This window comes from Amia ocellicauda, chromosome 14, assembly GCF_036373705.1.
Source record: "Amia ocellicauda isolate fAmiCal2 chromosome 14, fAmiCal2.hap1, whole genome shotgun sequence".
In the NCBI taxonomy this organism is placed as follows: Eukaryota; Metazoa; Chordata; class Actinopteri; order Amiiformes; family Amiidae; genus Amia; species Amia ocellicauda.
The window spans coordinates 10,997,304-11,014,531 of NC_089863.1; the positions used below are offsets into that span (position 1 = coordinate 10,997,304).

General features: G+C 47.1%; 1 protein-coding gene across 4 annotated transcripts in view; it reads right to left on the reverse strand.

Annotated features, from left to right (window-relative positions):
• Window positions 1-17,228, reverse strand: part of LOC136768673 (telomerase protein component 1) — a 60,860-nt gene that overhangs the window by 18,494 nt on the left and 25,138 nt on the right. For all 4 annotated transcript variants that reach the window (XM_066722979.1, XM_066722980.1, XM_066722978.1 and 1 more), the window contains exons 20-41: window positions 16,141-16,261; window positions 15,371-15,492; window positions 14,962-15,075; window positions 11,303-11,420; window positions 9,197-9,382; window positions 8,814-8,989; window positions 8,429-8,579; window positions 7,965-8,144; window positions 7,383-7,475; window positions 6,882-7,014; window positions 6,505-6,667; window positions 6,231-6,364; window positions 5,740-5,828; window positions 5,425-5,539; window positions 4,200-4,440; window positions 3,840-3,960; window positions 3,406-3,530; window positions 2,642-2,741; window positions 2,369-2,524; window positions 1,936-2,148; window positions 1,765-1,821; window positions 1,505-1,646 (exon numbers count right to left, since the gene is read on the reverse strand). In XM_066722979.1, the coding sequence (XP_066579076.1) occupies window positions 1,505-1,646; window positions 1,765-1,821; window positions 1,936-2,148; window positions 2,369-2,524; window positions 2,642-2,741; window positions 3,406-3,530; window positions 3,840-3,960; window positions 4,200-4,440; window positions 5,425-5,539; window positions 5,740-5,828; window positions 6,231-6,364; window positions 6,505-6,667; window positions 6,882-7,014; window positions 7,383-7,475; window positions 7,965-8,144; window positions 8,429-8,579; window positions 8,814-8,989; window positions 9,197-9,382; window positions 11,303-11,420; window positions 14,962-15,075; window positions 15,371-15,492; window positions 16,141-16,261 (3,050 nt within the window). The remainder of the gene's footprint in view (window positions 1-1,504; window positions 1,647-1,764; window positions 1,822-1,935; window positions 2,149-2,368; window positions 2,525-2,641; window positions 2,742-3,405; window positions 3,531-3,839; window positions 3,961-4,199; window positions 4,441-5,424; window positions 5,540-5,739; window positions 5,829-6,230; window positions 6,365-6,504; window positions 6,668-6,881; window positions 7,015-7,382; window positions 7,476-7,964; window positions 8,145-8,428; window positions 8,580-8,813; window positions 8,990-9,196; window positions 9,383-11,302; window positions 11,421-14,961; window positions 15,076-15,370; window positions 15,493-16,140; window positions 16,262-17,228) is intronic.

Here is a 17,228-nt window from a genome sequence, read left to right on the forward strand (position 1 = left end):
TAACGAGCTGAGATTAGGAGCACTCTCTTAAAGGGAGTGCTCCTAATCTCAGCTCGTTACCTGTATAAAAGACACCTGTCCACAGAAGCAATCAATCAATCAGATTCCAAACTGTCCACCATGGCCAAGACCAAAGAGCTGTCCAAGGATGTCAGGGACAAGATTGTAGACCTACACAAGGCTGGAATGGGCTACAAGACCACGCCAAGCAGCTTGCTGAGAAGGTGACAAAAGTTGGTGCGATTATTCGCAAATGGAAGAAACACAAAATAACTGTCAGTCTCCCACTACACGGGAGGATCTTGTTAATGATCTCCATGCAGCTGGGACCATAGTCACCAAGAAAACAATTGGTAACACACTACGCTGTGAAGGACTGAAATCCTGCAGCGCCCGCAAGGTCCCCCTGCTCAAGAAAGCACATGTACAGGCCCATCTGAAGTTTGCCAATGAACATCTGAATGATTCAGAGGAGAACTGGGTGAAAGTGTCAACTCAACTCGCCGTGTTTGGAGGAGGAGGAATGCTGCCTATGACCCCAAGAACACCATCCCCACCATCAAACATGGAGGTGGAAACATTATGCTTTGGGGGTGTTTTTCTGCTAAGGGGACAGGACAACTGCACCGCATCAAAGGGACAATGGACGGGGCCATGTACCATCAGATCTTGGGTGAGAACCTCCTTCCCTCAGCCAGGGCATTGAAAATGGGTCGTGGATGGGTATTCCAGCATGACAATGACCCAAAACACACAGCCAAGGCAACAAAGGAGTGGCTCAAGAAGAAGCACATTAAGGTTCTGGAGTGGCCTAGCCAGTCTCCAGACCTCAATCCCATAGAAAATCTGTGGAGGGAGCAGAAGGTTCGAGTTGCCAAACGTCAGCCTTGAAACCTTAATGACTTGGAGCGGATCTGCAGAGAGGAGTGGGACAAAATCCCTCCTGAGATGTGTGCAAACCTGGTGGCCAACTACAAGAAACGTCTGACCTCTGTGATTGCCAACAAGGGTTTTGCCACCAAGTACTAAGTCGAAGGGGTCAAATACTTATTTCCCTCATTAACATGCAAATCAATTTATAACTTTTTTGAAATGCGTTTTTCTGGATTTTTTTGTTGTTATTCTGTCTCTCACTGTTAAAATACACCTACCATTAAAATTATAAACTGATCATTTCTTTGTCAGTAGGCAAACGTACAAAATCAGCAGGGGATCAAATACTTTTTTCCCCTCACTGTATACCTTTGTTGATCCCCTACTGGATGAAGGCCTCCCTCAAAATGCTCCCCAATTGCTTTGATCTAGAGACTTTTCTCAAGATAACACCAGCAAAGCTTCTGATCTCATCTTCCCAACTTCTCAGTGGTCTTCTAACATAGCCAAAAATCATAATTGAACCAGAAGTCAAACTGGGAATTTTTGCATGTTGGTAAGCTCAGACAGGCCTAGCTAGAATTCCAGACATCCCGAGAGCGACCTGCCATACACGCACTGACAGACCTACCCGAATCCCGATGGTACAGGTGGATCCCATTGCTTTGGTAACCCACAGCAACGTAGTCCCCGGCGACCGCCACGCACAGGGCGGGAGATTCCACCGTTGCCGAGCGGCCGGACCCCTGCCCCTGGGATGCTGCGGACCGTTCCTATGATACAACAGGAGAGGTGGTTAAATACTCGCCCACTCTCACTGTACTGGACAGCACCGCCCATTGGAGCTGCTTGGAGCCGGATAGGTGGGAACTGCATCAGCCTTTCACTCACCATGCTGTCCCCCAGCTGGCCGATAGAGAGACCCAAACTCCCAGACCACAGATGCACCTGTGACATGGAACAGGGGGAGATGATAATATAGTACAGACACCTCAAATGAGTAATTGAGAGAGAGAGATGGAGAGGACAAAGAGGGGCAATCGTGTCCGGAACCCATCTCACCATGTTGTCCGAGCCACCGCTCAGCAGGAGCCTGCCTCCCTCCATGAACCGCAGCACCTCTGTTGCCCCCTGGTGGGCCCTGTAGTGCCCTACACATTTCCAGGTTGGTGCTGACCACAGCCTCACATCCCCAGAGAGACAGCCTGAGGTCAGGAGCCCCCCAGACGGAGAGAAGGACAGGCTGCGGACAGACACCTCATGACCTGATAGAGTCTGGGGGAGGGAGAGAGAGTCTCATTGAAAGACGAGGTTTCCTGTGATTTACAACACAGTGATGTCATAAATAACGCACACAAATCTGAGAGAATGCAAAGTAATGAAACCAAGTAGTGATTATTTTTTTATTTTGAATTTATTACATTTCATGTTAAAAAAAAATTCAAGAAACAGGAATTGACCTCCCTGCAGCTTATGAAGCCCTTTATCCACTCACCGCCACACTCTGCCCGGTCAGCCAGTTCCAGAGCCTCACCGCCTTGTCCCAGCCACCTGCCACCACCAAATGACCCTCGGGGTGAAAGGTCACACAGTTCAAAGGGCAGGGGTTGTTCAGTATGGCGGCCAGGCTGCCCTTTGGCACTGCCCACACCTGGAGACAACAAGAAATGAATTATGAGAAATAAATAAAAAGACATAACTATGACTACTAGCTGGATACAAATACTATGTTAAAAAGAATGGTGAAAAACCGAAGAGTCTCTCGAACCTTCAGCTTAGAGTCCAGGGACACTGTGGCCAAGTTCTTCCTGTCGGTGGTGACATCACATCCCGTGATGCTGTTCTTGTGGGCGTCAACTTCCACAGTCCTAGAAGGAGAAGACAGATCTAGTTGATTCTGCCCAGTTCCTCATCCTAATTTTTATTTTATTGTCTATATCAGTGGTTCTCAAACCTGTCCTGGAGTATCACCTACCCTGCTGGTTTCTGTTCCAACCAAGCTCTCAATTAATTAATTGAATCCTTAATAGAAGAAATTTGATTACATTTGACTCTTTAAATTATGTAACTGATCAAATGTTGGTTCCTTAATAATTTCCTTTTTATACTTAACTTAAAACCTCTACTGTTAAAATCAATCAAAAGGCTCTGATTTAGGAAATTACTACTTCAATTAAGTAATTGAGAGCTCGGTTGGAACAAAAACCAGCAGGGTAGGATGTACTGTAGGTTTGAGAACCACTGGTCTATATAAGTTTGCCTCATTCATTTATGCATCAATTCACAACTTCAATCACTTGCCTAGGCCAATGTGCCTTAACCAATTTTTACCCTATTGTTTTAACTCTTGCTATATAAAAGTAGTAGAACATGGCTTCTGACAAATAATTCAATTGCAATGCGGTACATGCTTGTAATTTGCAGGTAAGGAAAGATTCAATCTGGTTGAGGCCCAGCTGAAATTGGTGAGACCGCAATTATTAGAAAAACATTGACATCAAATAAGAGGGGAGAAGTAGCTAAATGTGGAACCTGCAGCCACTGTCGATGTCCCACACTTCTATCTGCCCATCGAAGGAGGTGGAGCCCAGAAGCCCCTCCTGCAGGAACACGCACCCTGAGATGCCATCGCAGGAGCTCATCAGTGACCTCACTTCCTGTGACAGAGACCAATCACAAGACAAGTTACCCAAAACACCACTTCTTGACAAAAAACTAAAGCTGCAATGTCCAAAAACTTATATTCTCACATGTAACTTTAGTTGTCCAAGTAGTTTAGGAGGTAGTAACTTCCTAAAGGTGATGGGGTAAACATTAAGTAAAATATTTATGATCCATCTATTTCAGGCTGTAGTGAAGGATTCAACTATTATAATGCTAACACAAAGCATTACACCTGGATATTAAATACACCTTTCACTCTGGTTCTGCTGTAGCAAAGCACAACCATACAAGTCTAGCCATACCTGCCCAGTCTCTGTGTTGATGATGTGAAGAGATCCTTGCCCAGTTCCCACAACTGCCAGTCTGCCCTTCGGCTGCACGCTCACACAGGTTGGCATCCAGTGAAAAGCGGTGACTGTGTCACTGTGGGGGGTGAAGGGGGGCGATTTGGAAGAGATCTGTGGGATTTGGACCCATACAGTGTCTATGTACTTTTCCCAGGCATTCCAGGCATGGAAATACCTTTACAATTGCATACAAGTTTGGACACCTGGTTCAAACTGAAACCTGTTTAAGACAGGGAGACCCAAAAATAACCCAAAGAGGGACACACCGAGACACAAAGGGAAACACAAGGACACCCATTTCACATTGACCCTTACGTGGCCTTCTTTTGGATTTCGTGTGGCTTGTTCAGCCATCTCAGCAAGCGCACGGAGTCCGTCTCCCTTCCCACAATGCCTTGGGCCCAGACATGGGCAGCGCAGCCCTCAGGTTCATTGAGAGCTTGCTGGATAAATAGCGCCGGCCAATGGGAGAGGACGGGGGCGTGGCGATGCAGGAAATCACGGCACACCTCCAGCTTGCAATGGGCCACCCCATCTTCCAACTCCATTGAGGAATCTACAGCAACAGCATGTGTGAGAGTGGGTCATTTGCCTGAACTACCTATATAGCATGTAGTATACATATATACACACTAATCAACCATAACATTATGACCACCTGCCTCATATTGTGTAGGTCCCCCTTTTGCTGCCAAAACAGCCCTGACCCGTCGAGGCATGGACTCTGCTAGACCTCTGAGGGTGTGCTGTTAGCAGCAGATCCTTTAAGTACTGTAACTTGTGAGGTGGGGCCTCCATGGATCGGACTTGTTTGGCCAGCACATCCCACAGATGCTCGATTGGATTGAGATCTGGGGAATTTGGAGGCCAAGTCAACACCTTGATCTCGTGATTCATCAGACCAGGCCACCTTCTTCCATTGCTCCGTGGTCCAGTTCTGATGCTCAAGTGCCCATTGTAGGCACTTTCGGCAGTGGACAGGGATCAGCTTGGGCACCCTGACTGGTCTGCGGCTACGCAGCCCCATACGCAACAAACTGCGGTGCACTGTGTGTTCTGACACCTTTCTATAAGAACCAGCATTACAGTAGCTCGTCTGTTGGATCTGACTCCACGGGCATCAATGAACCTTGGCAGCCCATGACCCTGTCGCCGGTTCACCGCTTTTCCTTCCTTGGACCACTTTTGATAGGTACTGACCACTGCAGACTGGGAACACCCCACAAGAGCTGCAGTTTTGTAGATGCTCTGACCCAGTCTCTAGCCATCACAATTTGGTCCTTGTCAAAGTCGCTCAGATCCTTACGCTTGCCCATTTTTCCTGCTTCTAACACATCAACTTAGAGGACAAAATGTTCACTTGTTGCCTAATATATCCCACCCACTGACAGGTGCCATGATAACGAGATTATCAGTGTAATTCACTTCACCTGTCAGTGGTCATAATGTTATGGCTGATAGGTGTATATACACACACACACACAATTGGGTTTGGAAGAAACTTACACGCTAGTGTCTCTGTGAGGGGCTGCGTACTCACCAGACAGGCTGAAGGTGTCCAGCAGATGGGAGAGGAGGCCCAGCCGGACATGGGCATGCAGGAAATGGAAACTGGACAACAGGGAGTGCAGGACAGCGAGCTGGCCCCCCTTCACCTGGTGAGGGCAGGGAGACACTGGCTCAAGATTTTGACAAGACAGAGTCCCAGGACACAGAGCCCCACAAACTTGAGACACTAGACTCAAGACAGAGATAGTCAGTGACTCCCAACTAAAGTCATTCAATTGAATATTTACTTATTCATGTATTTTTAGCAGTATTCAGGATCAGAGTTATTTCTGACCGGCATACTGACCAGGTGGAAGGGCAGGTGACGGAGGGCTTCGGCCTCGCAGTGCAGGAAGCGGTCTCTGCCACCTGGGTCAGCCAGCGTCCAGAGGTGAGCTGGGAGACACATGAATAGAGACACAGAGACCATGAGAGACACGGAGGGAAACGAGACAGAATTAACACCTGCTTCTCAACAGCATCACAGCTGGCACCTTTCCATTCACATCTGGGGCTGACTGGTGAATTGTCTCCTATCCAATTATGGTGTAATTGGGGTCAAGAAAACATGCGTATACAATAAGCACAAAACTGACATACTAAACTGACTGGAATCTATTACACATTATATTTGCTTATATAGTATAACCATCAGCATGCAAGTCACTGGGGATAACATCATATGTCAGTGAACATTCACCCCTCTAATAGCTAATGGCTCAGTCCATCTTTCCTTGAATGTTGTACTAAGGCAACAACCAATTCTTCTTGGGAGGGGGGAGGGCTCCAGTACTGTACCTGCCAGCAGAAGGTGGGCCCTTCTCCTGGATTCCTGGCTTGGCAGAAACTGCTTCTCAAAAGCTGATCTTACATCGTCATTGGCCAGACAGAAACGGGAGTCCGGGTCTTGGATGTAAGACTGGCCAATCATGCTGGAGGAGAGTCGGGGCTAAAGTTTAGGCTCCATTCCTTTGTTTATGAATTAAACAATGAAAGAGAGCAACCAGGAAATGAAGAAAGTCCTTAAACAGAACAGAACGAGACTAAAGGAACTGAGGCTATCAAGACATACCTCTGCATAGTCCGGGCCAGCTCTGAAAAGGTTGCCATGGGGATGCGGCTCTCGGGTTGCCTCGCTGCACGCATCACTTCCTGCCAGGCAGGCTCCTCCCCACTTCTGGTGGCCAGTGTTTTGCACATGCACAGTAGGGAGTACAGGTCTTGCTCTCTCAGACCTGACAGAGGAAAACGACAGAGTTCCCTGAAGACTTGTCATTGGCCGTCTCCTTCCCTGCCTATCTGAACGTCTGTCTGTCCGTCTGTCTGCAACCTCCAGTCCACCTGTCCCCTGATCAATCCATCAGTGTACCGAGTCCAGTTGCACTCAATTGGTACATGTGCGCATGTAAACTCATGCATCAGTGTGTGTAGGTGTAAATGTATCCTCACCAGCCTGGCTGACGGTCAGAGCTCCCAGTGCCCCGGACAGCAGCTCGGCACCATACAGCAGCTTCAGGCGAGACAGAGAGTGCTGGACCAGCTGGCCCAGGGACGAGGGCAGAGTCTGCAGGGCATCCTTCATCTGAAACACAGCAGCATGGTCAGAGCCCCGCAGGCTTCACTGACACACACATCCCTAAATCAGGAACGGATTGCTTTTGCTCTGATCAGCGTAAACAAAGAGTGGAAGTCAAGGAGGGGGGCCAGGCGGGTGCAGTCCCACAGGGACCCCGTTCAAACCCCTTTCAATGGGATGAAAACCAGAGCACACAGCAGCCCTGGAGGACTGGATTTGCCTGCAAGTTTCAGTCATAGTTTATTCCCCCCTCGCTCCTATGCGCCACCTATCCCATACTCTTTAAACACAGTTTAAACAAACTAAACCAAACAAAGAGATATTCAGAGGGATGCTTAAAGACTGAGCTGGGGAGGTGGGGGTAATCACTCTACCTTCTCAAACACCGCGAAGGCCCTCAGCTCCTCACAGGCCAGGCGCAGGTAGAGGGGGCTGACAGAGCCCTTCTTCATCAGGAGAGTCTGCAGCTGAGAGGCACAGCGAGAGGAAAAAGTGTCACTATGGGGAGCTGTAACTCTGGGCCATTGGTCTCCTGTACCTAACAGGCAAGAACCCTTCACCGTGTAGTGGGAGTGCTTGATTGGTCTCCATTTCTAGAATGGGTGATGTGTCGCCATTCTCCTGGAAGCGTCATGGCACAGTGCTGGTGACAGCGGTGCGGTGTGGTGTGGTTTGGTGTGGTGCAGTGGGTAGAAGCAACTCCAGGTTTGTGGGTTTACATCCCTGCCACACAAGCATGGTACATTACCCAGAATGCTCCAGTAAAATAACCTAGTTTATATAACTGAGGGAGCTGCTTTGGGTAAGCTGGGGGTACTGTGTTGCCATGGGAAATTGAGCGGTGTTTGGCTAGCGAAACTGCTCTGGTTGTGAACCTGCAAACTCCAGCCTACACCTGCCAGCTTCTTCCATATGCACACGTGATTAATTTACACCATGCCCATTTCCCTGGCTACCTGGTTGTTGAAGGCCGAATCGCTCAGCTTCTTCCCGTACACCGCTAAGCCCTTCTGGACGATCTCCTTCCTGTCCGGCAGGGAAAGCTGTCCCAGGGGAAATGGCACAGTTGCCTTTCTCTTGGCCAGGGACTGTTGGAGTGCAGAATTGGAGGTGACGCTCAGCACCAGAGTCACGCCCTGTAGAGGAGGAGGAATAAATACAAAATAATAAAAGATGGACGAAGGAAGGAGGAACAGCAGAATGGAGTTCCCTTTGTTAGATCACAAACTTTTAACATGCTTGAGAAAATATCTTATTGCAGTGTAGCAGGCGTCAGCATGTGACGTGTATCAAGGCTAGGCTTAATAGACCTAGTGTGGCAAAGCTCAGCTCAGCAATTATATCCTGTAGACAGCAGCATTCAATAGCAGTACTGCCCTAGCACAATACATCTAATTAAATCATACTGCAGTTCTCCTACCTGAGGGAGGTGCTGTGGGATCCAGTCAGAGACCGGCTGGCCCTGGGCATCCTGCAGGCAGTCCGCCCCATCGACCAGAATGGCCAGCGGCTGTTTTTTACGGGCAACACAGAGTACAACTAGCTGTGTGTGAAAATCTGCCAGCAATTCCCTGGGGAAGATGCAAAAAGTGTCCAATCAAAATAAGCTCTGGGAGGTGACACAAGAGGTGACACAAGCAGAACTGGGAATCACTTTAGCTAGGAACACAGGCATCTCCGATGCAATCCAATTCAGATCAATTCAAACCCTGTGAGCAACTGACAACCGAAGCTGCTCCTATGCTGCGTTAATCAATTATCTTTTGCTTGGAACCGCAAAACAATGAAATTTGATTCTCTTTTACCTGTATGTAGTGGGAAGCTCAGTTTCCCTCGGTAGCCTCTGCTCCAGCCATTGGGCGAGACAGCGCAGCAGCTGCTCCACTCTACGAGATGATTGGCTGGCCTCGGCAAAGTAGGAAATGACATCGTAGGAGGGGGTCTTGCCTGACGGGCACTTGAGCTCATTAGCCAGTGCGGCCTGTGGATTGGGGGAGGAGAAATTCAGAGAAATTATCAGTCTAACCTACCAAATCTATATACAATACAATCTATTCTTATAGGGTGTGTGTATAAAATCTTCTAGTTTTGGCAGACATGTCCATATGAACCAGTAAGACAGTCTACTGTAAATGGAGCTTTCCCAACCTTCCCCAGTGAAATCCTAATTAAGACCTTGTTACATTACCATAAAAACCGTCTTCCCCTCTCCTGGACCACAATGGACAAGCACCGGCCCTCCCTTCCCAGACTCTCGGATTTTGCCGGCAGCAGTGGCGACCAGCTTCCTCCGCCCCTGACACTGCCGCTGCTGGGCTTCCTGGTACACTTCCTGTTTGGTGACCTCTGAGCCCGCCTCTGAGCCCTCGTCTTCCTGCATGGACACACAAGTGGAGGGAGAGAGAGAGGTTGTGAGGAAGATAGCAAGAAAGGGAGAAAGTACAAAAGAGGGAGATAGTTACCCCTGAACACACAGTTCTCTTAATGGTCGCACAGTTACTGCTCTCTGCACCATTCATGAAGGTTGATCTCTGTCATTTCCATAAATATGACCAAATCTATTTTGTATGCACATATCCTATATGTGTTTTGTTTAAGCTTTCTCAATCATTGTAAATTAACTAAATGTCTAAATGTCCATTACAATGTTTACATTGTATTATTTGTGTGCCTATATACAGTGAGGGAAAAAAGTATTTGATCCCCTGCTGATTTTGTACGTTTGCCCACTGACAAAGAAATGATCACTCTATAATTTTAATGGTAGGTGTATTTTAACAGTGAGAGACAGAATAACAGCAAAAAAATCCAGAAAAAAACACATTTCAAAAAAGTTATAAATTGATTTGCATGTTAATGAGGGAAATAAGTATTTGATCCCCTATCAATCAGCAAGATTTCTGGCTCCCAGGTGTCTTTTATACAGGTAACGAGCTGAGATCTCAGCTCGTTACCTGTATAAAAGACACCTGGGAGCCAGAAGCAATCAGTCAATCAGATTCCAAACTCTCCACCATGGCCAAGACCAAAGAGCTGTCCAAGGATGTCAGGGACAAGATTGTAGACCTACACAAGGCTGGAATGGGCTACAAGACCATCGCCAAGCAGCTTGGTGAGAAGGTGACAACAGTTGGTGCGATTATTCGCAAATGGAAGAAACACAAAATAACTGTCAGTCTCCCTCGGTCTGGAGCTCCATGCAAGATCTCACCTCGTGGAGTTTCAATGAACATGAGAACGGTGAGGAATCAGCCCAGAACTACACGGAAGGATCTTGTTAATGATCTCAAGGCAGCTGGGACCATAGTCACCAAGAAAACAATTGGTAACACACTATGCCGTGAAGGACTGAAATCCTGAAGCACCCGCAAGGCCCCCCTGCTCAAGAAAGCACATGTACAGGCCCGTCTGAAGTTTGCCAACATCTGAATGATTCAGAGGAGAACTGGGTGAAAGTGTTGTGGTCAGATGAGACCAAAATCAAGCTCTTTGGCATCAACTCAACTCGCCGTGTTTGGAGGAGGAGGAATGACCCCAAGAACACCATCCCCACCGTCAAACATGGAGGTGGAAACATTATGCTTTGGGGGTGTTTTTCTGCTAAGGGGACAGGACAACTGCACCGCATCAAAGGGACGATGGACGGGGCCATGTACCGTCAAACCTTGGGTGAGAACCTCCTTCCCTCAGCCAGGGCATTGAAAATGGGTCGTGGATGGTATTCCAGCATGACAATGACCCAAAACACACAGCCAAGGCAACAAAGGAGTGGCTCAAGAAGAAGCACATTAAGGTCCTGGAGTGGCCTAGCCAGTCTCCAGACCTTAATCCCATAGAAAATCTGTGGAGGGAGCTGAAGGTTCGAGTTGCCAAACGTCAGCCTCGAAACCTTAATGACTTGGAGAGGATCTGCAAAGAGGACAAAATCCCTCCTGAGATGTGTGCAAACCTGGTGGCCAACTACAAGAAACATCTGACCTCTGTGATTGCCAACAAGGGTTTTGCCACCAAGTATTAAGTCGAAGGGATCAAATACTTATTTCACTCATTAACATGCAAATCAATTTATAACATTTTTTAAATGCGTTTTCTGGATTTTTTTGTTGTTATTCGGTCTCTCACTTTTAAATTCCACCTACCATTAAAATTATATACTGATCATTTCTATGTCAGTGGGCAAACATACAAAATCAGCAGGGGATCAAATACTTTTTTCCCCCACTGTACCTTGTTTCTATGGAATGCTTTTATATAAATTTTTATATAAATCTTATATAAACCATTCTGCACTGACCTGCACAAACTGCTCCAACAGCGCCCCCCAGATGTCATCCAGGACGGCTTTCCTGAACACCTCTAGACCTGAGGTGCAAGGCTTCCCGTCGATGACGCCGCCCCACTGGGAAGGGTAACTGAGGGGAAGAGTGGAGAGGAAAGAAAACGAAACGAAACAAGGTGATGAGGAACGGCAAGCAAACTGTCTGAACACAGTGTGGCGTCTTAAACCAGTAGGCCGATATGAAAGTTAATCGTTAAGAACCCAGTGCCACACACAAGCTACACAGAGAGGCCTGAAAAATATATCATTCTCAAGGCTGCTGACTGCCTGTGACACATACATCCCACTGGGTTGCTAAGCATTAGGTATGTTACCATAGTAGTAATACAGTTAGGTCCATACATATTTGGACATGGACACAATTGTCATCATTTTGGATCTGTATGCTACCAAAATGGATGTTTTTTAAGTTTACACTTTCAACTTTAATTTGAGGGTAGTTACATCCAAATTTGGTGAACGGTACAGGAATTACACCCATTTTTATTTGTTCCCCCCCCCCCAATTTGAGGGGCTCAAAACTGAGTGGACAAACTAACATAATCATTAATTAAATTGTGAATTTCAATACTTGGTTGCAAATCCTTTGCAGTCAATGTTGTACTAACGGGATCCGATCTTGATCAATTGTGTTGGAGATCCGAGCTCAAAAATGATCCTGTGTTTAGTGTTGAGATATATTGCAACTGGCAGATTTCAGCAAATAGGTAACATTATTGATGTAGATAATTCTTGTTAAGCACAGATAAACACAAATGTGACTTACATTATTTACAAAGATTTGCATTTTCAAATAATATAATGTCGAACCGTGCTTTCTGTTTTTGTGTCTTTATGGTGAGATGTAGTTAATGTGCGATTCGGTTTTTATTTACTCTCATTGTAAAAGTTTTTTTTTTTTTTTAATACTTGAGTTGCTACTGCTGTGTTGCCGGTTTGATCTTGTAGCACTACTGGGTATGAGAAAAGCACCTTATAAATAAAATTGATTATTGGCTTGTGGAAAAGTAGACGGACCCGGTGACCAAGGATGGTGGAATAAGTGGCAAATAAAGCAGATTGTCAACAATAAAGTTATCACGTTTATTAATTCAAAGAGTCCACCTGAGCAATCACGTCTGTGCAATACATTCAAGATGTGAAGCACAAGAACAGGAACTTTGCACATTAAAAAAAACTTGCCAGTAAAACTAGGCTTTATGTAAACAAAATAAACTGAAAAAATACAGCTAACTCCAGGCTTAAGACAGTTGAACAGCTACCATAAGCTTGCTTTGCTTATTTAATGCACTGGCTGAGAGCAGCCATTACCTTACACAGGCTTCGACAAAACAGAGCCCCCACAGGTTGAGGTAAGGCCTATTCTATCCCCTTCCTGAAGCTCCTCCCCTGATTGGACCGGTCCACTTTTCTAAACATACTGGTAAGGCTAAATGTTCTATAACCTTAATTCTTATACATAAGCTTTTAGTTCCAGAGTAGTACATTACAAAAAGAAAAACACATTTATGCATGACATGACAAGAAAAAGAAAAACAAACTATTGTCATACATATACATATGAACATATGCATTAAGGAGAAATTTCCTTGGCACTCGGTGCCCCCTGCTTCTGCATGTATGGTCCAGAACACTGTCTGAAAACAACCACTAGGTGGCGCTCCCAGGCCCTAGGAGCAAATACAGCTAAACTCAGACCCAGAAGCAATGAGCTCCTCTGCAACCCTATAGCGTTTACCTTTCCTAAACAGATAAGAAAACAAAAAGACATTACAAAAAGACAGGGCGCAACAAACTTTCACAAAGCGCAAGGCACACATATAAGCACAAACAAAGTGCGTCTTTTCCAGTCTTTCAACAAGAGTGAATGTCTGGTGCGTTTACCCACATGACTTTACATGGAAGCTCCGCGGGTGCCATTTGCGCAAGGTAAGGATCTTGAGTGGTTTATGTTAAAGTTAAATTTCAATTCTGCGGCAATGTCTTTAGCATTAAATGACGGTGTGGGTTTAATGCATCACCATCAGTGTGCACTTGTTGTCATTCAAAACACTAATGTTCATGATGAGGTTGGGAAAAACGCACCATCACATGGCTAATTATCATTATATTATTTTTGTAGTTAGAGGAGTTAAAGAAATGTACACCAGTGCAAGAAACTGGAAAGGTTGTGTACTTTGTGAGGTTTTAATGGACCCAATGTGCTCTATCCTTGATGTACAACAAGTGATCATGTCGGATCCAGTGGCAAAGATAAGCACAGTGACATTAACACGCATTGGGAAATGTAGTGAAAAACTAAGCTAAATTAATTAATAAACTCATCAGCAAAAGCACAGTACAGTATACTTTTCTGAAAGGTTTATGATTGTCATTGAGTCATTAGAGCGGTAGACATTCAAATATCAGCTCATCGGATCCTGATCTTGATCTGCTTCATACAACACTTTTTCATGATCCGGATCTAGTGAGCTCGCATCCAATCCTGTTTTCTGATCCTGTTAGTACAACTTTCCCCAGATGATGGGTTTCTTCCCTGGTGATGCTCTGCCAGGCCTGCACTGCAGCTGTCTTTAGTTCCTGCTTGTTCTTGGGTTTTTTTGCCTTCAGTTTTGCTTTCAGCAAGTGAAATGCTGCTCAATTGGATTCAGGTCAGGTGATTGACTTGGTCATTGCAGATCATTCCAGTTCTTCAACTTAAAAAAGTCTTGGGTTGCTTTCACAGTATGCATCGGGTCATTATCCATCTGTACTGTGAAGCACCGTCCAATGAGTTTTGAAGCATTTGGCTGAATCTGACCAGATAATATAACCCTAAACACTTCAGAATTCTTCCTGCTGCTTTTGTCAGCAGTCACATCATCAATAAATACAAGGGAACCAGTTCCCTTGGCAGCCATGCATACCCATGCCATAACATGCTTCACAGATGAGGTGGTATGCTTCGGATCATGAGCATGATCATGATCTCTTCCCATCTTTCTGGCACAAGTTGATCATGGTCTCTTCGGTCCATAGGATGTTGTTCCAGAACTGTACAGGGTTCTTTAGATGTTCTTTGGCAAACTCTAATCTGGTCTTCGTGTTTTCGAGGCTTACCAATGGTTTACATCTTGTGGCAAAACAAGGCAGAATGCCCCAAGAACAAGCAGGAACTAAAGACAGCTACAGTGCAGGCCTGGCAGAGCATCACCAGGGACGAAACCCAGCATCTGGTGATGTCTATGGGTTCCAGACTTCATCCAGTCATTGACTGCAAAGGATTTGCAACCAAGTTATGTTAGTTTGTCCAATTACTTTTGAGCCCCTAAAATTGGGGGGACCACATATAAAAATGAGTGCAATTCCTACACTGTTCATCCAATGTGCAACTTCCCTCAAATTAAAGATGAAAGTCTACACTTCAAACAAATCTAGATTGTTTCCTTCAAATATATTTTGGTGGCGTACAGAACCAAAATGACGACAATTGTATCACTGTCCAAATATTTATGGACCTAACTTAATATTGATATATGGTCGAGAGTAAGAGTGTGTGTGTGTGTGTGTATGTATATGAGGGAGAGAGAGAGCTTGGCGTGGATATTCTGGTTCACGTCCAGAGACTCACGCACTCTTTGGTGGTTTTGGCTCCACTACTCAGCACTCGGCGCTTCAAGTCTGCCATCTTGGACTCCGCCTCCCCCGACTCGGCAGCAAACTCGGCCCTCCAGGACACGGGCACAGACCTGAGCAATCATATACCAGTGAAACGGATGAGTGACTGAGGCCGAAATATGGATCAAGCAGCATCCTGGCTGTCGAAGCATGTTGTGTCTTTATTGACCGCTCACCTCTCTTCCGATCTTTCCCCTCTCCCTCTTCCTCCCTTCCTCCTAATACAGCATCCCATTCCCTCTCTCTCTCTCTTCTCTCCTCCACTCCCCATCTCTGAACCTGATCATGTTTTCTTCCACTGGACTCCCCCCCTCCTCTATCTTTTTCCTCTTTCCATTGCCTGGCCTCCTCTCCCCATCTCTGTACCTGATCATATCAGGTGATCGCAAGAAGAAGAACATGCGGCCATTGGCAGTGTCGGGGTACATCTCCTTGAACTGCAGGATCTCCAGCTCGGTGACTGACAGGCCAGGGTGGGCCCTCTTCAGCTGCAGGAAGCACCACAGACAGACAAGACATGGTCACATGATCACATGTTGATGTGTGTCACACTTTCAATCAATCAATTTTAAAACATACAACAAACATACAGCAAAATAAAATAAGAAATTGAATAAAAATAGACGTTTAACAGCTAACTAAATAAAATAAAGTAAACGTACATTAAATAAATCATTAGGCACGGAGGAGAGAAAAACAAAAACTCCTATAGATGGCATGTAGGAGAAAATAAATCTCTGGGATCCATGGCTTAGGGCCAAGGCCTAATGATTGCCTCCCCTCCAGGCAATATAGTTGTTACAGCAGCAAGGAGATCAGAAAGTTCTTGATCGGTGCTGCTGGCTGTAGTCTTCCCTCTGGTGAGGGCCTGTCGCCGGCACTCAGGGGTGGGTTGGAACATCAACAGCCCTTGGGTGGCGATGGCTCGTCAGACCTTGGGGTGTGGGTGCCCTGTTAGCCCTCTGTGTTGGGTGCCTCTTTCCCCCCCATGATGCATGTCCATTCCTGTTGTTCTACCCTATTGTGTCCCTATACACCCAGAGCAAGTGGGGTAGACACACACACCACAAGACCTGGGTCTCTCCATATGTACACCCGTCTCTCCACAGGCACCACGGTTCAGAGGCAGCTCTTACCCAGTCATACTGCGGAAGTTCTGGGAGAGAGCGCTCCGTGGGCACCAGGCCGTACCTCTCCCCCAGGATGCCCACGAACAGCTGACTGCGGCACACCTCTGACAGGCACAGCTCCACCATCCTGACACAGAGAGAAGGAGCGTTCGAGAGAGAGGGGCAGGGAGAAGGGGACAGGGAGAGATGGAGGGAGAGTGGGAGAAGGAAAGAGAGGACAGAGAAAGATCACCACCACAGACCGAACACCCTTCCCTTCCCTCACACTCTCCCTCCATCTGTGCTCTCAGCATGTTCCAATTTTTCCATCTCATCTTTCTACTACCCTTTCTCTCCCCTTTTTAAAAAACCCTTGGACTCGGGTTTCCCTCCAATAGCGAGAGAAACCTTTGTCCAGCAGGGGGCTTTTTGAGCTGTACTTGACAGTCTTTCTTTTTTCCTTGCAGGGAGCTGATCCATCAGGCCAGACCAGACGAGACGGGGAGGTGCCAGTTGACAGAGCTGCAGAGTCCTGGGTCCTTGGAGCGGTCCGGAGGCCGAGGCGAGTGGAGATTGGGACGGACCGGGAGCGACAGGGGACCTAGCCAGAGGGGTCGGAAGACTCCTCACAGAGTGGGTCCCATCCAGAAGCCCGGCCGACCATCTACCCGGAGCCCGGCCTGACCAGGACTGCTCCCCGCTGACGTCATCAGCCAGGATCCAGGAGAGGCCTCGGATTCCAGGGACCGACCAGGCCGATCGGCAACGTCCCTGAGGGAGGCCTCCTGCAGCCAGGGCCCGGACTTCTCCCCGCAAGGCCCGCTCCCTGCAAGAGCCCCGGAGGTGGAAGCTGCACCCCAGCCAGGTGGACTTGCCCCGACCTCCGGATTGAGAGCCTCCCGACCCTTCTCCAAGGTAGGAAAGTGCAGCATGGCCCAGCGAACCGCCGGTGTGAGGCGCCATAATGCGGTGCGCTTCAGCCGTGAGGCTGGAGCCGAGACCGCGGCCCTCACCCGGCTGGAGTTCAGCAGGTCCGTGCTGCAGAGGGGCCTGGGCTTTGCCCCTTCTGAGCTGAACTGTGTGGTAAAACTGCCTGGACCTAGGGACGTGTTCGA